This window comes from Dipodomys merriami, unplaced genomic scaffold (assembly GCF_024711535.1).
Source record: "Dipodomys merriami isolate MVZ:Mamm:240054 unplaced genomic scaffold, mDipMer1.0.p SCAF_121, whole genome shotgun sequence".
Lineage (NCBI taxonomy): Eukaryota > Metazoa > Chordata > Mammalia > Rodentia > Heteromyidae > Dipodomys > Dipodomys merriami.
Window position 1 is genome coordinate 1,445,070 of NW_027202505.1, and position 24,639 is coordinate 1,469,708.

At 45.4% G+C, this 24,639-nt stretch overlaps 1 protein-coding gene across 2 annotated transcripts; it reads right to left on the bottom strand.

Moving 5' to 3' along the window:
- Nucleotides 1-263: 263 nt before the first annotated feature.
- LOC138823640 (DNA methyltransferase 1-associated protein 1) lies at nucleotides 264-9,414 on the bottom strand. Of its 2 annotated transcripts, none has more exons than XM_070017075.1 (10): nucleotides 9,007-9,414; nucleotides 7,979-8,070; nucleotides 7,539-7,734; nucleotides 2,214-2,342; nucleotides 1,937-2,104; nucleotides 1,573-1,758; nucleotides 1,359-1,430; nucleotides 1,022-1,094; nucleotides 580-875; nucleotides 264-380 (listed from the first exon to the last, which is right to left on the bottom strand). In XM_070017075.1, exons 1-10 carry the CDS (start codon nucleotides 9,109-9,111, stop codon nucleotides 321-323), a joined length of 1,377 nt encoding a protein of 458 aa, XP_069873176.1. In that variant the 5' UTR covers nucleotides 9,112-9,414; the 3' UTR covers nucleotides 264-320. The 2 variants fall into 2 exon arrangements, with proteins under 2 accessions (XP_069873176.1, XP_069873174.1); XM_070017073.1 differs by having other exon boundaries at nucleotides 2,214-2,372; nucleotides 9,007-9,413.
- Between the last annotated feature and the right edge of the window lie 15,225 nt (nucleotides 9,415-24,639).

The following is a 24,639-nucleotide window of genomic DNA, read 5'->3' on the forward strand; positions in this document are numbered from 1 at the left end:
GACTGGGGGAACCATCTAAACACTCTGCTCAAAGCTGATAAAGGAAACCACTTCTATGTGCAAAGCCATCTTGAGTATAAAACTACAGTTGTTGAAGGTACAGAGTATGGGGCAATGTTGGTTAGCGGTTGGAGAAGTCAGGCTGCTAAGGACCCGGGTGGGCAGGCCCTGACTACCACTTGTATGGCGTGGTATGTTGGTCCCCACCAGTCCAGCCTCCCAGCCAGGGATATCAAAAGTGCAGGAAGGGAAGCAGAAGTGGCTCAGTGCATCTCAGCAGCTCTATTTACACAGCAGCACCACCCACACCCCATGGCCTCTCATGGCTTCTTGGCTTTCTTCACAGAAGATGAGCTGGAGGCTGATTCCCGTCGTTTCCGCTGAGGAGACACAGAAGAGGTTAAGGTCAATGATCTGCAAAGGCTGACTCAGGTTTGGCCCAAGTCTTACTTTCAGGGAAGGTGATGCCCACTGGTCCATCTGATCTTGCCCTTGGCCTCAGCCCCTCACTGTGACCATTCCCTGCAGGTGCTGGAAGGATGGGGCCTGTACGCCCTCCCCGTCCATGGGAGTGCTTACCGAATTTGGCGTGAGTGGTGCTCCCACCACATCAATGATGGTATCTTTGGTGGGGTCAGGGCCGAGTCCAGGTTCCGACACTGCTGGCTCGGCAGAAGCTGGGGTTGGGCCCACTGCTGGTGTGGCTGGGCCCCCCAGCACCCCTGCCCGGGCCAGTGCCTCGTGCCGGTGCCGCAGCATCTGCAGCTCATACTCGCAGTTGGCGCAGGCCTGCTTGAGCTCGTAGAGCAACACCAGGTCGCTCCGCAGCTCGTTGAACATATGTACCAGCTCCTCCGTGGGGGTAGGGCTCAGCTCTACAGGTAAGGTGGAGTACAGCTGCAGCTGAAGGTCTGTACCAGGAAGCTCGCTCCCCTTGCCCAGGCTTCATACACAGTGGGCGGGGGGGGGGGGGGGGCTGGGGGGAGGGGGGAGTGGTGGTGTAATCCCGTCCCACACTCACCCACTCCAAGCTCTAGCAGCATCTGTTCCAGGGCCTTGATTTTCTTCTGACCCACAGAGCTGGGCAGCTTCATCTGCAATGACCCAGACAGCTAAGCCCTCTCTCACACAAGAGGCTTGGGATGAAGGGGGCTAAAGGCAGTGGTCGGAGCAGGGGAGGGAGCCCCTAGGGGTATCTATGTCCAGAATGGGAACTAGCCAGGAAGTAAAACAATGAAAGTATGACCTTGGCCTGGCCACACCCCTGAGATCCTGGAAAGGCCTTCCACCCGTAGCCAACTCTCCTCCACTCCAGCCATCTGGGGACCAGCCCAAACCAAGTGACACAACTCACGTACCCGCTGGCTCCGCAGCGTGACACCTGCAGACTTGAAGTCTGGAAACTTAATGCCTGCAGTCTCAGGTACAGCCTGGGGGAGAAAAAGTTAGGAAGATTGCTGGGGTCAGTCCCAGCAGCCCACCACTCTGGATGTTCTCAGAGATCCCCACTCAAGGTGGGGTCTTGTGCCAAGAGACCCCTCCACCCTGAAGTGGCTGGCTCAGCTTCCATACCGGCTTCTCAGCCTCCTTTTTCTGGGGTAGCTTCTTCTTGGGGGCCTTGCGTTCCGTGCGCCGTTGCTCTGCTGTGGTGTCAGCTGCGGTAATCAGCTTCTGCAGGTCTTGGCTGCGTTTCTCCCGCTCCTTCTTCCGGGCCTCGATCTTACGCAGCTCTTGTAGCAAGTACTCCTCCTCTGCCACCTGCAAGAGTGAGGGATGCTAAGAGGTGTGTGAAGGCAGCCCCAGATGGAATGAGCATGGAGGGGAAGAGTGGCGGGTGGGCAGTAATCAAAGGTAAAGGGATTAGGAAGGAAGTGAGGGAGAACCAGGCTGGCAGGGGGGCTCCAGCTTGGAAGTGAGATGTGGGCTCAGCGCTGACCTGCTCGGGGGTCCGGTTATAGAGCCGCTCCAGCTGCTCCTTGCGCCGCCGCTCATGCCCAGCATCAAAGACTGGGATCTTAAGGTCTGTGCCGGGCACAGCCCGCACATTGGCAAGCTTGGCACAGATGTGGTAGTACCGCTCCTTCAGGTCCTCCACAGAACGCTTCTGAAGATCAAGATGGATGGGAGATGAACTATCAGGCATATGGAAGGCGTGGAGGTAGCACCTACCAGCCTGGGAGAGCCAGGCACAAAGCAAGCGCCTACCAGCTCACCTTGAACTGCTGGTGGTCATACCGGTCATGGATAACTACAAATCGCAGGTCAAAGCGGCGGCTGAGGTCAAAGAGGTGGTCAGTCTCTGCCTTGGTCCAAGCATCATCATGGAGATACAGCTGGTACTCCTGCTCTGAATACACAGGCACCTGCACAGTCTACTGGCACACAGGGACACAGTGGTGGCATGCCCACGTCAGACCACGCCCAATAGGCTCTGGCCACACCCCCATAGCCTTTGTTTATTACCAACCTCTGAGCTGGACAAAAGCAAATCCCCTTCCTGTGCCCCTGCTGAGGGTAGCCTGCCTGACAGCCCTGGCAGGCTCTGGAACTGGGACCTTCCTGGATTTAATAAAGGAGCAACCTCACCCTATCTTCAGCTCACCCCTGGCTCCATGGTAAGATGAGGGCCTACTTGTAAACACTTCAGTGGAATCTAAAGATGAACTTTGGATTCAGGCACATCTGGGTACCTGTCAGACAGAGAAGCACGAAGCTCCCAGTACATAACTCGTATCTAAAGCACTACTACCACCCAGTGGTGACAATGGGACTTGCCACTTCCTCAGAGCTTCTAGGTTGGCTGTCTATGCAAACAGCACCAATGCATGTACTCATGTATTCATGCCAAAGCTGCACCTAGCCTAACACACACCCCAACCCTAAACCCAGAGACAACCACGACTTCCACCAGCTGAGTCAAAGACCCAAGGAAGGAGTCAATGTTAGGCTGGACCAGGTAAGTTTCTCTTCTCTGTTCAAAACCACAACTGCTGCTGGGCACTGGTGGCCCATACCTGTAATCCTAGCCACTCAGGAGGCTGAGATCTGAGGATCTCAGTCCAAAGCCAGCCCAGGCAGGAAAGTCCATGGAACTCTTGTTTCCAATTAACCACCAGAAAACTGGAAGTGGAACTATGGTTCAAAATGGTAGAGTGCTTGCTTTGAGCAAAACTCGCTCAGGGACAGCACCCAGACACTGACTTCAAGCTCCATGACCAAAAAAACAAAAACATATAAAACTTTTTCCAGCTGCCTCTCAAGACATTTCCTATTGGAGGTCCCGTCCCATACCCTTCCAACTTAACATACCCAGTACTGAACTCACTGCCCTGCTTTTCAAATTCACATCTACAATGTCCTCACCCAACCCACTGCCCCAGCCAGAAACCCTGGAGACATTTTCAATTCCTTTCACCAAATCTGTAACTTTACCACCAAAATCTTCTATCTCCAGCCACCTCCAGGCCAGACCAACATGATCACGCACCTGGATCAGAGAAATAGCCTCCCTGCTGGTGCCTGCCTCCCTTCATCATCCATGGAGCTCCCCATCTGTAGCCAAGATGTGGCCTCCTTGCACAGTACAACTTGAAGGGCAGACTGCTGTTACAGGCAGACTGCCATCACTGGTCTATGGTTAAAAATGGAAATTATTTAATACCAGCTACTCCAGAGTTGGAAATAAGATTTCAGTTCAAAGCTAGCCTGGGAAAAAGCTAGCAAGACCATGGGAGTGATGGTGCATACTTGTAATCCCAGCTGCTTGGGAGATGGAAGTAGGAAAATCTTAGTTCAAGGCCATCCCAGGAAAAACTGAAAGTCTTATCTGGAAAACAACCTAAGAGTAAAAAGCTGAGAGTATGACTCAAGTGGTAGAGCATTTGCTTAGTAAGCACAAGGCCCTGAGTTCGATGGAAGTAGGAAAATCTTAGTTCAAGGCCATCCCAGGAAAAACTGAAAGTCTTATCTGGAAAACAACCTAAGAGTAAAAAGCTGAGAGTATGACTCAAGTGGTAGAGCATTTGCTTAGTAAGCACAAGGCCCTGAGTTCAATCCCAGTGCTGGGGGAAAAAATGGAAATTGAGAGGGGCTGAAAAACTTTTTATAGTAACTGTGCTGCTGAATGTAATATGAAGAGACATGGACCTGGGCTATCTTTAAATTCAAAATATAATAAGAGCCAGGCATAGTAGTATATGCCCTTAATCTCAGTACTTGTGAGACTGAGGCAGGAAGATCACCAGTTCAAGGCCAGCCTAGTCTACATGATGAAACTTTGTTTCAGAACGAACAAAAAGTGCCTGCTTCGGCAAGCACAAGACCACGAGTTCAAACCTTACTATCACAAAAAAAAAAAAAAAAAAAAAGAGAGACATCCTCACAACAAATTGAGATGTACTGTTCCAGTATCTTACTATGTCCTCTAAAGTCCCTTCAAAACCATAAAGATGATTCACTATCTCCTCAAGAGCAAGAGTTATCCTGCTCATTTTCGTTTAGGGCTTAACATACCACACAGGTATCAATGACTAACCACAGAATTAAATGAGTGACAAGAGTCAATCATCTGGCTACTGGCAGCCACTGTCCCACCCAGACCCTCCATTCCAGCCAAATAAACTGCAGTTTCTGGAACATATATACCAGGTTCTCCCCCTCACCATTGTTCTTTGTCTTCTCACTTCACTCCTTTCCCGCCATGGAACATTCTCATTCTTTTGATAGCCTTCAGAGATCCCTCTTACACATTTAGTCCCATTTAATTTTAAAAAGTTCCAAAGCTCAAGCTAATCCTGCTCTCCAGGTGTTCACAGTGAACTAAGAAGACTTTCCTTTATTCAATCATTCATTCATTCACTCAACAGTATTTGCCTGCTATAGCTCTGCTAGGGACATGAGCTATTAGCTCTGCTACTGACAGAGCTAATAGTCCAAGTAAAAACTTAAATCATTTTCTCAAAATACTAACTAGCAGCATGGCAAGTTTGATAACCAAGAGACATCTAGGACATAACAAGTGACACCAGATCCAGGCTGGTGACTGAGAGTGGGTCAGGAAAGAGGTAAACGAGGCGTGGTTTAGTGTCACATTCACTAAAGGAGTGAGCGAAGATGGGAGGAGAACCAAGGCAGAACATAGTCATTAGACAGCTAATGTGGGAGAGCCTAGGAGTTAGGGCCATGTTGGGAAATGAGGGGTGCGTGAAGATCCTGGAGGTGGGCAGCTGAAGCCCTGAGCCACAGGCCTATGCGCCTTACTACAGTGCCTAGAATTTGTCCAAAGGGTCATGAGAGCCAATATGGTTAGTTTTAAGAAGAGTAAAAGGAGCCAGGCACTAAAGGCGGCAGAAAGGAGACTGGCAACCTCAGTGACACAATGGGCTTGGGGTGAAGACAAGGGAAAATGATACCATGAGTGACTCTGGGCTTTCTGACTTGAACCAGAGATAGATGGATAGATGAGTGAGTGGGGAGCCACTGACCAAAAGTGGGACCCCCAGGGAGGAAAATCATTAATTATTAAGATGATTAATTCATTTAACTCTAAGTTCATTCTCCAACCATAGTCACCCAGATCTTCCCAAAAGATCTTGAAATATCCAGCTTAAAATCTGTAATGGAAGCCCAGTGCTGGTGGCTCACACCTATAATCCTAGCTACTCAGGAGGCTGAGATCTGAGGATCACAGTTCAAAGCCAGCCCAGGTAGGAAAGTCTCATAGACTTTTATGTCCAGTTAAACACCAGAAAACCAGAAGTTGAACTGTGGCTCAAGTGATAGAGTGCTATCCTTGAGCTAAACAGCTGAGATACAGCACCCAACCCCAGAGTTCAAGCCCCATGACCAACAAAAGCCTGTAATGGTTTCTAAGACACCAGGCAAGGCCTAAACTCTTCAGTGTGGCTGCCAAGCCCTCACCTGCCCTGGGCCCTACCCCAGGCCTCAGCTCCCACCACACCCTACCTTGGGCCTTAAGGCTTCAGTAAAAATGCCCATAGTACCCCACACATACGACGGGTTGAAGTTCCTATTTCTGCCTTTGCCCATGCTGCTCCCTCTGCCTGGAAAAGTCACTGCACTGCCTTTCCTAAAAACACATGGTGACAACTCTAGACAACTCAGGCTCCACTCCAGGAAACGACTATCATCTTCAAGGCCTCCCCCTTGATGTACCATGCATCCCACCAGTAATTGTCTCTACCTCCCTTTATCCTTCCCCAACAAAACGGAGTATTTTGTGTCTGGTCCATTTTGTGTGCTCAGTGTCTAAGCCTCAGCTTGGCAGGAGTCACATAACTTGTCTCATCCAACCTCCCTCCTGCTGCCTGAGAAGCCTCATCTCCTCCACTGTGCCTTCTCAATCTTGCATCTGCAGTCTCTCCCTCCCCTGGGCCTCTGAGGCTTAAGCTTGATGGTGAGATGGAAGCAACCTGGTGAGATGTGGGGAGCGATGGAGTCACACATGGCCAGGCTCACTCTGAGGAGCCTACAAGCTATCCAGGGAAGATGTCCAGGGGCATGTGAGAAAAGTCAGCATTTGCAGTTCTGGGTTGGAACCCCTAGTACTTATAAGCTCCAAGTCTGGGCCATCCCACACAGCTGATGTGAGGCCACAGTGCAATGGCTTCAGGCATGGACTAGGAAATTCCAGCCCAGTCTAGATCTGCCTCTTACTGAAGACCTTGCTCTGGTTCAGTCTCAGTAATCTAACCCAGAAATATCCCACTTTAGATTAGGATGCTAGCATAGAGGATGAATAAATGGTATGAGCAGAGATGCGATTTACTATGGAAAGAGAATCAACAGGATGCACGTTAGATGTCTTACTGAGGTCTCACTCAAATGCTGTGTTGTGAGAGGGGCACATACCAGCTGCCCTCTAACCGTCTCCCCTCAGTCTCCAATTCACTGCTTATCTCATTTCCTACCCACTCCTAGTCTGGTTTTTACTTTACTTCCTAACATCATTATTTTCTGTCTTCCCTTATTCTTGTCTTGTGTTAAGAGCTAGGGTAGAAGGCTAAGTCAAAGATGACCCCCAAGTTTCTAGTGTGGATAATAGTGCCATTCTCTGAGAAAAGGAATAGGGGGAAGATTATGAGTTCTGTTGAAGAATAACCACTTGATGTGGGGGGCCTTGGAACATTCAGAAAGAGATGTAAGTCAATGATTTGATATGTAGAAACTCTGTAGAGTGGAGACATTAAGTTGGGGGTCACTAACTTCTAGAGGGTTACTAAACCAAGAGTGAATGACACGCACTAGGGAGAAAGCAGAGTGTGAAGATACAGCTCTGAGGAGCCTCAATATTTGAAAAGCCAAAAGAAGCCACCAAAACCTAGTTTTAAGAGAGGATAGGATCCCATGGGGAGAAATACCCAGTCCCCCCTCTGCCTGCATTTGGCACAGGCCTGTGTGGATGATCATGTTGGGTCTGAACATGCCTTTGGAACCAACCCTAGGAGAATGGAGAGAGAGTACAGGCAGCTCAGTGTAGGGGGACAGCACTGGCCTGTGTGTGAATAGTGGTCACTCACCTTATTAAACCTGGCAAAGGGGTAGTCCTTGCCCTCCTCGGCTGCCCGTCGCCAGTGGAAGAACATCGCTCCATCCTTGCGGGCTGGGTTGGTGAATGGCATCCACTTCCATGGCCGAACCTTCTTGGAGCCCAACTTGGCCTTCACTGTGCGGTAGCCCTGACCAGTATCACTGGGTAGCAGTGGGGGTGCATCTCTGGCAGTGGGGTTTAAGGAGGTGGAAGGTTAGAATCAGAAGATGTGTGGGAGCTGATGGACCCTACACCAAGGAAGGAGACCCTAGAGCAACACATCTACGCTCCTCCTGCATCCTGCTAAGTAGGCAGGAGCCCTGGCTGGGGAGAGGAAGTGGGAGCAAATTGGAAGAGAACACCAGGAGTTAGGAACACAGCAGGTGGGCCTGAGGTTGGCACACGGGGACCTGGGATTGCAATACTTGCTTCTTGTCAGAGTAAAGCAGCGCATAAACTTCTCGGTGCATGCCCTCAGGCCTCTTAAAGGTCAGTGTCTCTGATGACTTCTTAGACTTTTTCTGGGAAAGAAAGAGACGGAACCACAGTCTAGACCCCCTTTCTTGAAAAATCTTCAGACCAGGGCAATCCCTAAATAAACCACCTACAGATACAATAACACACAATAAAAATATAGAAACTTGCCCAGGGCCAGTGGCCTGTAATCCTAGCTACTCAGGAAGCTGAGATATGAGGACTGCAGTTCAAAGCCAGCCCAGGCAGGAAAGTCCATGAGTCTCATCTACAATTAACCACCAGGAAAACCGGAAGTGGAGCTGTGGCTCTAAGGGCTAGCCTTAAGCAAAAAGAGTTTAGGGACAGCACCCAGACCGTGAGTCCAAGCCCCACAACAGGAAGGAAGGAAGGAAGGAAAAGGAAGGAAGGAAGGAAGGAAGGAAGGAAGGAAGGAAGGAAGGAAGGAAGGAAGGAAAAGGAAGGAAGGAAAGAAGGAAGGAAGGAAGGAAGGAAGGAAGGAAGCAAGCAAGCAAGCAAGCAAGCAAGCAAGCAAGCAAGCAAGCAAGCAAGCTAGCTAGCTAGCTAGCTGGGTGCTGGTGGCTCATGCCACCTAACCAGATGTGCAGCTCAAGTGGTAAAGCCCTAGACTTAAAGCTAACACCCAAGTCCTGAGTTGAAGCCCAGTGTGTGAGTGCAAGTGCAAACGCACACACACACACTCACACATATCCCGTCTGCACAGGTCATTCCCCCACACACACCTCACCCAGTAGAGCCCTGATCTGTCAGCATAGGGAATCCTCCTCCCATCACTCAAGCCTGTCAACAACGTCGTGGTCTCCCTTCCCAGTAACTTACACAGTACCCGTGCCTTGAGGTCACACCTTTAATCATGCACCTCACTAGAACTGAGCCATCCATCGCTGACCCCGACTCTCTCCTGCTGTCCCCCGTCCTCACCCCTTCTCCCCTGACCCCACGCCCTCAAGAACCCCTGCTACCTTGTCCGGGTTGATGATGTCCTTCTTGCTGATGGTCCCAGACGCTGCATCTCCCTCCGGACCCCCGAGCTCTAGAATATCTCGTACGTCTGCGCCCGTAGCCATCGTGCCTGACAGATGGGGAGGGGACAGAGGAGGCACCTCGGGGTCAAGGGTCGGGTGCTGAGGGGCTCGGTGCCCGAGGGGGAGAGCAAGCTCGGGTCAGAGGGCGGGGCTCCTCCAGACCCAAATGGAAGCAGAAGAGGCCGGCTGCCAGAAGAGAGGAGGCACAAGTCAGGGCTCGGCCTGGGTCTCGACGCTTGAGCGCCCCTACACCACCCCGCTGGCCTCCTGGCCCTACACCCGCCTCCACACCACGGATCCACCGCTACGGCCCCTTCCGCCGCTCCCCCAAGCCCTGCACAGCAGAAACTTCCGATTGCGCTCCTTAGAAATGTGGCGGATGGAAACACTTCCGGTTGGTGCTTAGAAAAACGGAGCCGGCTAGCAACCGAGTGTGAAAGCTTCCGGCCGGTCTGAGCCTGTCCCCACCCTGAGCTCCCGCGGTCTCGCGCGCGGTGGTGCCCTGCCTGCTTGCTGGCATTTGCTTAGCCCAGAGCTTCGTGACACTGGAAGGTCCCTTCATTTCTCTGAAATTGTGTCTTCATTTGCAATTGTAGTACCTGCTTAAATGAAATGCCAATAATCCGCGTAAACTATGAGTACAGTGCCTGGAATGCTTCATTTGTTAAAATGAATGATGGTGGTTGCTCCTGCTCATGAAGTGGCACTATGTGCCCGGCATTGTGCTAAGCTTTCCGTGAAAGGGGAAACCCGGTGGCCGAGTGCCCTGAGGGGTGGTCAAGAGGGCATCGCTTGCGCCTCCACTGATGGAGATGTCTGTGAGTTGGGCCCTTTGGGGCTTTCCTAGAGCCCAGCTTCTTAAAGCTGCACTCGTTTTGAGTTACAAAGAAACCCAAAGTGAAACCCAGAGCACAACCCAAGCAGGCAAAGCCAGGAACAGCTTGTCTCTCAGGGAAGAAACTTGCTGATCTCTCTGGAGAGAGAGAGATGGGCAGAAGCCCTAGAGCAGAAATGAGTGTCACCCTCTGCAAACCAGCCTGCCAACATGAAGGATACATGGCCAATGAGAGTGAGGCTTGGATGGGGCTTGTAAAGCGCTAAGGATGCCAGACCTTAGACCAAAACCTGCCAAAGATCCCTGTAGGGACTAGAGGAGCAGACAGCATGTAAAGCATGTAAAACATAGATGTAAATGTAGCCTGTTCTGGCCCAGACCCGAGTGGGGTTACCATGGTTGCAGCCACGAGACCAGAGAAGCAGGCCTTGCTCTGTTCCTGTGGCTTGATTCATTCATGGTGGATCTACTGAGCTCCAAATAGTTTGTGGGGAACCTAGGTCTTGCCACAAAAATTGCCATTGAAGCCCTTATTCCTTGGAGCCATAAGTAGGCAGAGCAATGGGAGAGAGCCTTATGCGTGTGCCTCAAGTGCTTGACTCTACCCAGTTAGTGAATTGTGGTATGACTTTTTAAGTGAGTTTTAAATATTTTAATATGTAAATAAATGTATATGCCAGCCATAGTTCTAAATTAGGAAGGCAGTACATACATCTATTGGAGGAATTTACATGGAGAAAAGGGAAAGAAATACTGGGCATATATATAAACAATAAAAATTTACGATGTACCTTATGGTGGTGACAAGAGTTATAAAGGAAATAAAATAGAGTAATAGGGTAGATTAGACTGTAGTCAGGGAGTTTCTCTGGGGAGCTGAAATCTGAACTGAGATTGAAACAATAGAAATAGCCATAGGATATCTGGGAAAGGAATGTTTCAGATAAAATAGAAACCTAGTGCAAGTGTCCTTAAATGGAAGATGTTTATTTGTTGAAGGGGCATAGAAAAAGGAAGATGTTATCTTTTCAATTTTAAATGCCCTACAAAAAGCCCGTATGTTAAAGCCAGATGCTGGTAGCTCACACCTGTGTAATCCTAGTTACACAGGAGGCTGAGATCTGAGGATCAAAATTCAAAGTTAGCCCAAGCAGGAAAATCTGTGAGACTCTTCAGTTAACCAGGGGGAGGAGGGCTGAGAGACAATGGAGTTGTGGGTCAAGTATAGATTGTCAGATTTGAGTGGAAAAGCAAAGGGACAACATCTAGGCCCTGAGTTCAAGCCCCAGGACTGACACAAAACAAAACAAAACAGACTTGCTCTTGAGCCAGGCACCAGTAATTACACCTGTAATCCTAGCTACTCAGGAGGCTGAAATCAGGATCACAGTTCAAAACCAGCCTGGTCAGGAAAGTCTGTGTGACTCTTATCCCCAATAAACTACTCAGAAAAAGCCAGCGGTAGCTCTGTGGCTCAAGTGGTACAGTGCCAGCTTTGAGCAAAAAGAGGCTCAGGGACAATACCCTGAGTTTAAGCCCCCAGGACCAGAAAAAAAGAAAAGGTTGATCTGTAGCCTGTGGTGCTACTGCTAGATGCTGGGATCCTTAGGTCTTTGGTGGCATGCTCTTAAAGGGTATTTTGGGACGACAACCCTTTCTTCCCTTTCTCTTTGATTCCTGGATGCCATGAGGTGAAAGTTCTCCTCCATTACCTGTTTCCTACTATGATGTCCTGCTTCTCCATAGGATCAAAAGCAATGGGAAAAAACTGAAACCAAAAATAAACTGTTCCTCCTTTCAGTTGTTTACCAGTTATTTTATGAACACAACAAAAACCTGGCTACCAAAGGCCTGTGTGGCAACTGTGAAGTGAGAAGCAGGAGAGACTTGAGACCACAGGTAACATAATGGGCCACATTAAGGAGTTCCCCTCCCCTCTCCACCCCCAAGAGCAATTGTGCAACATCCTCCCTCTCATCACCAAGGGTACACACTCTTAAGGATGGTACTGGATCTCATCCTTTGAACTTGAACCCGTGTCTCAGAGCTTGTTTCTTCACTTGCAGAGTGGAAAGTGTGCTCAGGAAGAAACTATGGGACAAGAGAGACAGTGGTTTGTGGTGATGAAGTCTGACTTGGTCTTGCTAAGGTTAATAAGAGATACCATTTTCACACTAAAATAAAGATAAGAGCCTGGTGTTGGTGGCTCACAGTTATAATAGTAGCTACTCACAAGACTGAGATCTGAGGATCTCAATTTGGAGCCAGCCTAGAAGACAAAACTCCAGTTAACCAGAAAAAGATGGAAATAGAGGTGAGGCGCAAGTGATAAGAGCACCATCTGTAATTTAAAAAGCTGAATCAGAATTCAAGGCCCTAGCTGGGCACTGGTGGCTCATGCCTGTAATCTTAACTACTCAGGAGGCTGAGATCTGAGGATCATGGCTCAAAGTCAGCCCGGGCAGGAAAGTGAGAAAGTCTGTGAGACTCTTATCTCCAATTAACTACCAGAAAACTGGAAGTGGTGCTATGACTCAAGTGGTAGAGCTCACCTTGAGCTGAAGAGCTGAGGGACAGCATCCAGGCCCAGAGTTCAAGTCCTATAACCAAAAAAAAAAGCAAGGCCTTGAGTTCAAGTCCCTCTACCAACACACACACACACACACACACACACACACACACACACACACACACACACACACACACACACACAGAGAGGAATTTGTGTGTGTGTGCTAGTACGGGGCTTGAACTCAGGCCTGGGCATTGTCCCTTAGCTTTTTTTCAAGGTTAACACTCTACCACTTGAACTACAGCTCCACTTCTGGCTTTTTGGTGATTAATTGGAAATTATAGACTCAATGAATTTTCTTTAAGGGCTGACTTTGAACCATGATCCTCAGATCTCAGCCTTCTGAGTTGCTAAGTTATAAGCATGAGCTACTAGTGCCAGGCTCTAATTTTTATTTTAATAGGAAAAAATTACAGAAAGTCACAGAGGTAATGCAGCAGCCAATAGATGGGCAGGTAAGCATTCAGCAACACTGGTATTCAAAGGAATGGAAATACTTTATTTTATTTTATTTTTTTGGGGGGGGTCCAGTCGTGGGCCTGAACTCTGGGCCTGGGCGCTGTCCCTCAGCTCTTCAGCTCAAGGCTAACGCTCTACCACTTGAGCCACAGCACCACTTCCGGCTTTTTTTTCTGCTTATGTGGTGCTGAGGAATCGAACCCAGGGCTTCATGCATTCAAGGCAAGCGCTCTACCACTGAGCCACCTTCCCAGCCTCTGGAAATACTTTAAACCATATTGGGATAGTACTTTTTGCCTATCAAGGGAATTAAAAACATCTTTCTTGAGCCAAAGTCTCAACATATAGTCCAGGCTGGCTTTGAACTTCTATTTAGTCCAGGTTGGCCTCAAATTTACAGTCCTACTGCCTTAACCCTTCTAGTACTGAGATTTTCAGGCATGGATAGGTAAATTTTTTACAACAATTATAATACTTATTTGTTTGTTTTTGGTTTTTGAATCAAAGTCTCACTATGTAGTCTAAGCTGGCCTTAAATTTGAGTGATCTGAATGTCTCAGCCTCTTGAATGCTGGAATTATAGGTGTTCACCACTATGCCCAGCTGTGACACCCATTCTTGATAAAGATACACATGAAATAAACATTAGCATTATTAAACTGTTGGTTAGAAATGTGAATAATTGGGGCTGGGAAGGTGGCTCAGTGGTAGAGCGCTTGCCTTGCATGCGTGAGGCCCTGGGTTCAATTCCTCAGCACCACATAAGCAAAAAAGAAAAAAGCCAGAAGTGGCACTGTGGCTCGAATGGTAGAGTGCTAGCCTTGAGCTGAAGAGCTGAGGGATAGCGCCCAGGCCCAGAGTTCAGGCCCCATGACCGGACTGCCCCCCCAAAAAAAGAAAAAGAAATGTGAATAATTCCATTTTGTTTGTTAATTCATTCAACAAATATTTGTCTAGTACTTACTGTAAGCTACTTACGTGTACACCACTCTGTACCAGCACTGTGCTAGCCTCTATACAATGGTCATTGCAATGTCACAGAATATAACTTGTTTCAAAATAGTTAATTCTGTGTTATATAGATTTCACCTCAAGGAAGTATTTTAATAAAAAGCATGAACTTTAGAATCAATGACATGTGTATTATTCCTACTCCTGTGGTAGGGACACAAGGTGAAGAACCTTGTACTGAGAAGAGGCATTGGGCCATGTCCTAGAACATCCAGAAACAACACTGAGATGCATTTTCATGGCATCTAAGGTGCTTTGATCCTGGCACATTCTTCATTTACTGGAAGGTGTCAACATAATACTTTCAACTCTCCTCACTATTTCTTACTGCCAAATTTGATTTCAAGAAGTCCTCCACTAGGAGAGTGGTGGAGGAGGGAGAGAAGAAAGGAAGAAGAGAGGAAGAGGGGGAGGGCAGGGAGGGAGGGAGGAAAAAAAATAAACGGGGTGGGGGGTGGGGGAAGGGGAAGGAAAAAGAAGTCCAGCTTCCACTGGAAATAAGAGTCTCACAGACTTTCCTGCTCAGGATGGATTTAAACCATTATACTCAGATCTCAGCTTCCTGAGTAGCTAGGATTATAGGTATGAGTCACTGATACCCAGCTCTATATAAAATGTTAATGAACTAAATTCAGCAGTATATTAAAATAGTGATTTAGAAGCTCTAAAGAGGATTTACCCCATTGTTACTATCAAAGTTTAACATTATGATATATGCCAACTTAATTTATCATATTAATGAATTCAATACAAGATACAACTATCTCAATTAATTCAACTCCCAGTAATGATATCAAAGAAAAAAAATCTCCTAAGACTAGGAAAACAACATTTATAATTTGATGTAAGGCTTGTTTTCAATTTAGAAAAAAAAAGAACTAGAAGAATCTATAGTAAATGCCACACTTAATGGAGAGACAACAGAAGCATTTAGATTGAAGCTAGAAGCAGGACAAACATGACCTTTAGGAAAACAGTGCCTAGCCAGATGTCTCTCTAATTCACTCAGAGAAGGAAAGCAATAAAAGCCCTAAATAGTATGTAAGAAGAGGCAAATTGTGATTATTTGCAGATGACAGTATTGCTTACATAGAAAAACCTTAGAAAATCAATTGACAAACTATTAGCACTAATAAGAAAATCCAGCAAGGTGACCACATACAAGATCAATGTCCAAAAATCAATAGCTTTCCTATATACCAGCAATAACCAATTAGAAAATGTAATGGGAAATAAGATTTTGTTCACAATAGCAACAAAATCTATTAAGCACCTAAGATCAAACCTAAAAAGAGAATTCATTTCAGGTTTGTATAAGAAAATCCATCAACCTAATTAATAACATGATAAAAATAAATTGAAAACTACATAATTGTATTATGTAGCAGCAGATAAAACACAAGGATCATTTTGGCTACTGACACTAAAGCAACAAGAGACTAAGGATATTTCCTAACTATGATAAAGTAGGGTGTGTGTGTGTGTGTGTGTGTGTGTGTGTGTGTGTGTGTGTGTGTGTGTGTGTGTGTGTGTGTGTGTGTGTGTGTGTGTGTGTGTGTGTGTTTGTGTGTGTTATTGTTGTTGCTGTTGTTTTCAGAAACTAAAAGCAGGCATCATAGTAAATGGCTATTAAAGGATTGCCATTAAGGTGAAAACACAAGGCAAGCCATTACTATCCTACAAAACCATTTAGAATAAAAATGAAATGGAAGATTGGACAATGGAAGTAAAAACTTCAGATAGAATACCTCACTCCAGGATCTGTCCAAGTTATAAATGCTTGACAAACAAGACCACTCTGATCTTATACAAATGAGGGTGGAAATTAGAATCTCACCCAGATTAAGATGAAAGGAACTTTCTTTTCTACCTTGTCAAAGCCATTACCAAGCACAATCTAGACATGCCTCATGCCACACCTGTCCTCTGAGTGGAAGAAAGACTTTGTAATTGTGCAGGCAGGCCCAAGACCTGTGACAATGGGGTTTTGACACAGAGGGGTGCCTGAAAGGCAAATTAGGCATCTGTGGGCACTAACGGGTGGCAAACGTGAAGTTCTGACTGCTTCAATTACTTTCTTAGGCTGAGAAATTGTATACACAGTTGGAATTCTATCATTCCTACCTTGTTTTGGATACTCTGGGTTGGATTTATTCCTATTTCTTTTTTTTTTCCAATACTGGGAATCAAACCCAGAGCTTATTGTGCTTGCTAGACAACCACACTACCATAGAGTGTGTGTGTGTGTGTGTGTGTGTGTGTGTGTGTGTGTGTGTGTGTGTGTGTGTGTGTGTGTGTGTGTGTGTGTTGGGGCTGGGGCTCGAACTCAGAGTCTTACATTCTCAATTGGCTTTTTCACATATAGCTAGGGCTTTGCCACTTGAGCTACACTTCCATTTTTGGAGATAAGAATCTCACAGTTTTCTACCCCAACTTTGGACTCTAGAACTTATATCTGAGATCCCCTCATTCATCACTATCCCCACCACCTCCAGTTCTTAGACCTTTGAACTCAGACTGAATTCTACCACCAGATTTCTCTGGCTCTCCAGATTTTAGATGGCATATGGTGGGCCCCTTCATGTTTCATAGTCCAGGAAGCAAGTCCTATGTTACATCCCCTCCATATCTATCTATCTATCTATCTATCTATCTATCTATCTATCTATCTATCTATCTATCATTTATTTACTCATAATCCATTTATCTGTATCTATCATCTATCAATTACCTATTAATCTATCCATCATCCATCTATCCAATATCTGTCACCTATTATCTACTTATCATCTATCTACCCATCCTCTATCTTTATCATCCATCTACCTGTTAACTGTCTATCATCTGTTGTAGGGGTGTGTGTGTGTGTGTGTGTGTGTGTGTGTGTGTGTGTATCATGGTGCCTGAACTCTGGAGCTGGGTGCTGTCCCTCAGCTCTTCAGCTTCAGCTCAAGGCTAGCACTCTACCACTTGAGCCACAGTGCTACTTCCGGCTTTTTCTGCTTCTGTGGTGTTGAGGAATCGAACCCAGGGCCTCATGCATGCAAGGCAAGCACTCTACCACTGAGTCACCTTCCCAGCCCCATTTTTTGAGAATCTTGATTGGTATATTGTCACTTTATATGGGAGGTAGAGAAATATGCCAAATGGCACCTCAAGTTTACAAATCCAAACCCAGGATGTGGAAAATCCAGGGCTACAAGTTACCAATTTTCTTCCACAAATAAATAACATATAACTAAAAGCAAAAATTATTTTTTAATAAAATAAACACAACCAAAGAAAGGTTGGACAAATGGGATTACATAAAACTGCAGAGCTTCTGCATGGTAAAGGACATAGCTTGCATGATCAATAGAAAGCCCACAAATTGGGAGAAGATCTTCACAAACTATACAACAGACAAGGGCCTCATATCTACAATATACTTAGAACTCAAAAAATTAAATCTCCCAACAACAAATCCTCGACGAAGCAACCACCCAATTAATAAATGGGCTAAAGACTTAAAGAGAGACTTCTCTGAAGAGGAAATAAGAACGGCCTAGGTGGCTGGGAAGGTGGCTCAGTGGTAGAGCGCTTGCCTTGCATGCTCGAGGCCCTGGGTTCGATTCCTCAGCACCACATAAGCAAAAAGAAAAAAGCCGGAAGTGGCGCTGTGGCTCAAGTGGTAAAGTGCTAGCCTTGAGCTGAAGAGCTGAGGGACAGCGCCCAGAGTTCAGGCCCCACGACCGGACGCCCCCCCCCCCAAAAAAAAGACTACACATAGAGCTCCCCTATGACCCAGCAATCCCACTTTGGGCATTTACCCAAATGATCACAAACAAGGTCATACTAAAGCTACCAGCACAACTATGTTTATTGCAGCATTATTCACCATAGCTAAGATATGGAACCAACCCAGATGTCCCTCAGTAGATAAATGGATCAAGAAAAAAAATATATATATATATGTATCACATTTTCTATGCCTCCATCAAAAAGAATGACACCGCCCCATTTGTTAGGAAATGGAAAGATTTGGAAAAAAAATATTTTAAGTGAAGCAAGCCAGACCCAAAGATACATAGTTCCCCATGGTTTCTCTTGTTTGCAATAACTAATATACATCTAGGATAATCTTACCAGACAAGCAGTAAAGGTCAAAAGCTATGTACATATGACCATATAAGATGGTGCTAAGTGAAATGAACCCCTAGATATGGACACAAGAGGTTTTTTTTTTCTTTATTGCTATGTGATTTTTTTTTCTTTTGTATATTCTTCCCCCATGGTATAACCTCTGTTGTCACTGTATTTGATTCTGGTCCCCTGCATCTTATATATATACTTATACATTTTTCTGATTTGGGGAGGGGTAGAGAAATAACAAACTGCTGAAACAAGGATATAGGCTGACCCATTGTAACAATGAGACCTACAAGACACAATGTTGAAAACGAACTTTACAATTTCAGGGGTGGAGGGAGGGGGGAGTTGGGGAGATGGGGAGGGGGGAAAAAGCAAAAATGAAACAAATAACAAAAAGAAGAGGTCATTTTCTTCACTAAGAAAAAAAGATGAACTTCTAGGTCAGCCCTTGTGGGATAATGGACTTGGAACTCAGCTCTGGGGTGGGTGAGAGCCACCATGGGAACACAGAAAGTTCCTGATGGTGACAGCCTATGCCAAATGTTCTGGTGTGTTCTAAAAAATAATGTTATAGATAACCCTTGGAGAGTTTCAAAGAAAAAAATGTATGCTTTTGGTAACGATAGGCAACACTTTCTCAGCTGACAAAATGATAAATGTGTGTGTGTGTGTGTGTGTGTGTGTGTGTGTGTGTGTGTGTGTGTGTGTGTGTGTGTGTGTGTGTGTGTGTGTGTGTGTGTGTGTGTGTGTGTGTGTGTGTGTGTGTGTGTGTGTGTGTGTGTGTGTGTGTGTGTGTGTGTGTGCCAGTACTGGGGTTTGAATTTAGAGCCTGGGCCCTGTCCCTTAGTATTTCTGCTCAAGGCTGACACTCAACCACTTGAACCACAGCTCCAATTCTGACTTATTTTTGGTCAGTTGTGGGACTTGAACTCCAGGCCTAGGTACTGTGCCTGAGCTCCTTTGCTCAAGGCTAGCACTCTACAGCTTTAAGCCACAGCATCATTTCCAGTTTGCTGGTAGTTAATTGGAGATAAGAGTCTCAAGAATTTTCCTGTATAGGCTAGCTTTGAACTGAGATTCTCAGATCTCAGCCTCTTGAGTAGCTAAAATTACAGTTATGAGCTACCAGCACCCGGCTCCACTTCTGACTTTTTGATTGTTAATTAGAAATAAGGGTCTCATAGACTTTTCTGACCAGGTTGGCTTCAAACCACAATCTCAGGTCTCAGTCTCCTGAGGTAGCTAGGATTAAAAGCATGAGTCTACCTAATTTGTTAATTTTCTTAGACTTGCCTGAAAATCTTATATGTAGCTCTTATACTAGGGCTCCTTTCCTCTATTTAGAATCAAATACCTCATTTAGGAACTGGGAAAAACATAAATTACTCCAATAAAAAAGCAAGCCATTATTTGCCAGGTGCTGATGGCTCATGCCTGTAATCCTAGCTACTCAGAAGGCTGAGATCTAAGGATCACAGTTCAAAACCAGCCTGAGCAGGAAAGTCCATGAGACTCTTATCTCCAATAAACCACCAGGAAACCGGAAGTAGAACTGTGGCTCAAGTGGTAGAGTGATAGCCTTGAGCTGAAGAGCTGAGGGTCAGTGCCCAGGCCCAGAGTTCAAGCCCCATGACTGACAAAAAAAAAAAAAAAAGCCATTATTTAACTGAAAGGGAAACTTAAAGATCTACCAACCAAATACAATATGTAGATCATTTTTAGATCCTGATTTAAACAAACCAATTATTGAAAGACATTTTGGGACAATTGAACATGGACTAATCATTAGATTATATTAAATAATATTGAATATACATATTAGATTTATATAAGATATAAATGAATTCAAGCCCCAGTACTAGCAAGAGAAAGAAAGAAAGAGAGACAGAGAGAGAAGAGAAAAAGAGAAAGGGAAGGAGGAATGGAGAAAAAGAAAAAGGAAGGAAGAAGAAAGAAAAAGAAAGAATTATTGTTAATTTTGTTAGATAGGATAATCAAACTGTGGTTATGTTATGGTTATTAAATTAATCTATAGCCAGGTGCTGGTGGCTCATGCCTGTAATCCTCAGAAGCTGAGATCTAAGGATCCAAGTCCAAAATTAGTCCAGGCAGGAGAGTCCATGAGACTCTTATCTCTAGTTAACTATCCAAATTCCCGGGAGTAGAGCTGTGACTCAAGTGGTAGAATGCTACCTTGAGCAAAAAGCCCAGGGACAGCATCCAGACCCTGAGTTCAAGCCCCAGAACTGGGCAAACAAACAACAACAAAAAGTTAATCTGGCTCAGAACTAGTGGCCCATGCCTATAATTCTATCTACTCAGGAAGCTGAGATCTGAGGACTACAGTTCAAAGCTAGCCTATGCAGGAAAATCCATGAGGTTTATAGCATTAGGCTTAAGCAAAAAAAAAAAACCAAAAAAACAAATAAACAAAAAAAACCCTCAAGTACCATGTCCAAGACCTAAGTTCAAGCCCCCAAAACAAATACACACATACACACAAAATTAATCTATAATGTTAGTGATTCTAGCTGGGCACTGTTGGCTCATGCCTGTAATCCTAGCTACTCAGGAGGCTGAGATCTAAGGTTAGCGGTTCAAAGCCAGCCTGGGCAGGAAAGTCAGTAAGACTTGTATCTCCCCGATAAACCACCAGAAACCTAGAAGTAGCACTGTGGCAAGTTGTAGAATGTTAGCCTTGAGCTGAAGAGCTGCAGGACAGTGCCCAGGCCCAGAGTTCAAGCCCAGGATCAACCAAAAAAAAAAAAGTGATTTTGATAAATTTTACAAGTAAACTGTGTGTTGTGGTGAACACCTATAACACTGATAGATTAGATTGCAGTCCCCAGAACTCTGGAGGCTGAGGCAAAAAGACAAAAGGAAAAGGAAACACAAAACAGAAGAACCCAGGTACTGGTGAGTTCACATGTAATCCTAGCTACTCAAGAGGCTTAAATGTGAGGATTAGTTTCCAGCAGGAAAGAACAAGTGACTTTTATCTCCAATTAATCAGCAAAAAAGATAGAAATGGAGCTGTGGCTCAAGTGTTAGAGCACCAGCCTTGAGCAAAAAAGTCAACAAAGAACAGGGGACACTGAGTTCAAGCCCCTGTACAGGGACAAAAAAAGGGGGAAGCGGAATTTTTAAGTGAGATATTATGTTGCCTTAGATTGCTCTAAAATACTCCAGAAAAACACAAATAGGTATGGGGAGAACAGAGTACACATTAGAACAATAGGACACTGGTAATTATTGAGGCTGGTGACGGTGCATGCCAACCAGTTGTACCATTCCCTCTAGATGAGATATGGCTGAAATTTCCCAAAATAAAAGGACATTCATTCTCTCACTCACATGTCTTCCCATGTGAAGCCATTACACTGAAAAGATCAAGTGTTAGATCAAACAAAACTTTAATATACATTACTTTCCTTAAGTTGCTTTCTTTGCTCTTAGATGCCTTTTAACAGATAAAAGTTAGAATATTATGGAAAAATAAAAGACCATTGTCACAGTCTGTTAATCCCATATGCTTCCCCTAGGACATATAAATTGTTACATGACAATTTTATGGAATTCAGGCCCCAGTATAGGAAAATTTCCCACAGGCCCTCTGACCTGGTTTTATGTACCACACTTCTGACACCAATGAGTGAGGTTGGTGTGTGTGTGTGTGTGTCTGTGTCCATATTTGAGGTTTAACTCAGACTCTGGGCACTGTCCCTGAGCTTCTTTTGCTCAAGGCTAGCACTCTTCCACTTGAGCCACAGTGCCACTTCCAGCCTTTTCTGTTTATGTGGTACTGAGGAATTGGACCCAGGGCTTCATGCATGCTAGGCAAGCACTCTGCTACTAAGTCACATTCCCAGCCCTTGCTTTCAACCCGGATCCTCAGATCTCAGTCTCCTGAGTAGCTAGGATTACAGGTATGAGCCCCAGTGCCCAACCAGAGGTGAGTTTTTTGTTGTTGTTTGTTTTGCCAGTCCTGGGGCTTGAACTCAGGGCCTGGGCACTGTCCCTGAGTTTCTTTTGCTCAAGGCTAGCACTCTACCACTTGAGCTACAGTGCTCCTTCCGGCTTTTTCTGTTTATGTGGTACTGAGGAATTGAACCCAGGCTAGGCAAACACTCTACCACTAAGCCACATTCCCAGTCCCAGAGTTGAGTTTTTTTTTTACACACCAACAAACAGTTTTCCAACTCTCCAGACGTAAGCTAGGAGCCCTACAGTTTCATTTCTGACACCATATGGAGTTAGCACAGACTTAACAAGTTAAGTCCACTGTCTCACAAGACTGAAACCCCTTTAGATGCCTGCTGAAAGCCCTGTGTGGCACCTGTACTTGTAACCAACTCAGTTTCAACAAAGAGCTCCCACAATCCCCATCCTCAGTTTAGTAACCTGTTAGAATGGCTCATAAAGGAGACACTACTCACACATTTGGATGGTATACCAAAGATTCAAACATGTAGCCACATGAGGAGGTTTGTGGGAGAAGGTTCAGAAAAGCTCTGAGCTCAGAAGCTCCTTTCCCTGAGGAGTCTGACCTGCATTGCCCTCTTAGCACATGACCATGTTCACCAACTCAGACACCTCCCTGAACCTTGCTGTTTAGAGGGGTTATGGTGGTTTCATTGCCTAGACCTGGTTGATTAAATCAGTGGTAATTGAGATTAATTCAATCTCTAGACCCTCAGAGAGCTGGAGTGAAAGTCCCAACCCTTTAATCACATGATTGACAACCATCTTCCAGCTGGCAAGAAGCAGCCACCCACCCCGAGTCACCGCCTTACCACAAACTCAGGTGTGGTGAAAAGAAGCTTTTGTAAGTAAAAAGTGTGCTTCTGGATGGAAGGGGTGATGTTGATGAAGATGCACTGTATATTACGCTGTTTGAATTGAAACTCCTTGGTATGCTGGCTACTTACAGGTGATTTTTAAAATTTAAATTAAATTATGGAGCTAGGAAGGTGGCTTAGTAGTAGAGTGCCTGTCCTGCATACATACATGAAATCCTATGTTTGATTCCTCAGTATCACATAAACAGAAAAGGCTGGAAGTGGCGCTCTGGCTCAAGTGGTAGTGTGCTAGCCTTGAGCAAAAGAAGCTCAAGGACAGTGCCCAGGTTCTGAGTTCAAGCCCAGGACTGGCCAAATAAATAAATAAAAATTAAATTGTAAAAAAAGATGTTCCTAACATCTTTATCACTCAAGAAATTCCACCTATGATAGACTTTCTGTGTGTGAGGCAAAGGAGCTGGGGACAAACACCAAATGTATACTGTGGGGTTTTTTTCTTTTTCTTTCTTTCTTTTTTTTTTTGTCGGTCGTGGGGCTTGAACTCTGGGCCTGGGCGCTGTCCCTCAGCTCTTCAGCTCAAGGCGAGTGCTCTACCACTTGAGCTACAGCGCCACTTCCGGTTTTGTGGTGGTTTATTGGAGATAGGAGTCTCACAGTCTCTCCTGCCCGGGCTGGCTTTGAACCACAATCCTCAGATCTCAGTCTCCTGAGTAGCTAGGATTACAGGTGTGAGCCACCAGCACCCGGCGGTTTTTTTCTTTTCTTTTCTTTTTTGTGTGGGGTTAGAACTCAGAACCTTGCACTCTCACTTAGTTTTTTTGCTCAAGGCAAAATTTGACCCACAGTTCCATCTTGAACTTTTTTTTTTTTAATTTTATTTTATTTGTGAACATACTGTAGAGAGGAGTTACAATTACATGGGCAGGATAATGTGTACATTTCTTACCAAGCATTGCAGCCTCCTCCTTTGTTTACCATTCACATCCCTTCCCAGCCTCCCCCCGATCTTGAACTTTTTGCCAGTTAATGTGGAACAAGAGTCTCATGCCTTTCTTTCTCCTGGCTAAGCTTCGAACTTCAGTCCTCAGATCTCAACTTCATAAATAGCTGAGATTACAGGTGTGAGCCACTGGCACTTGGCTGTTTATTTCCTATTGTGTGAAAAGTTCTCAAATACTCTATACTTCCTTTCTGTTTTCTTATTTAATCAGTAGGGACAAATGGGGGAAATTTGGGGATGATTCAAAATTGCTAAAATGATTTACAACCAATTTCCAATTTTTGTTTGTGTTTTTGTGTCAGTCCTACAGCTTGAACTCAGGGCCTGGGTGCTGTCCCTTAGCTTTCTTGCTCAAGGAAGGTGCTCAACTACAAGCCATAGCTTTGCTCTGGCTTCTTGGTGGTTAAATGAAGATAAGAGTCTCATGAGCTTTCTTGTTCAAGCTTGGCTTGTTATAGCCATGATTCTCAATCTCAGCCTCCCCAGTAGCTAGAATTACAGGTGTGAGCCACCAGCATTGACTTGACTGATCTTTTCAACCTGCTTGATTTGGTTTCATTTGCTTCATTTCAGAAGAACTCTAGTTGAGATGTTTATCTCAGTCTTTCTATACTTATCCAAACAGTCACTTTGAAGTGCTGATCTTATCACACATAGTCAAGTGTAGCTACTCATCAATCATTTGTCTCACTTTGACCAGATCAGCAAAAATATAAAGAATTATTCAAATGGCAAGAACTCATGACTTGTGAATTCTGCACTA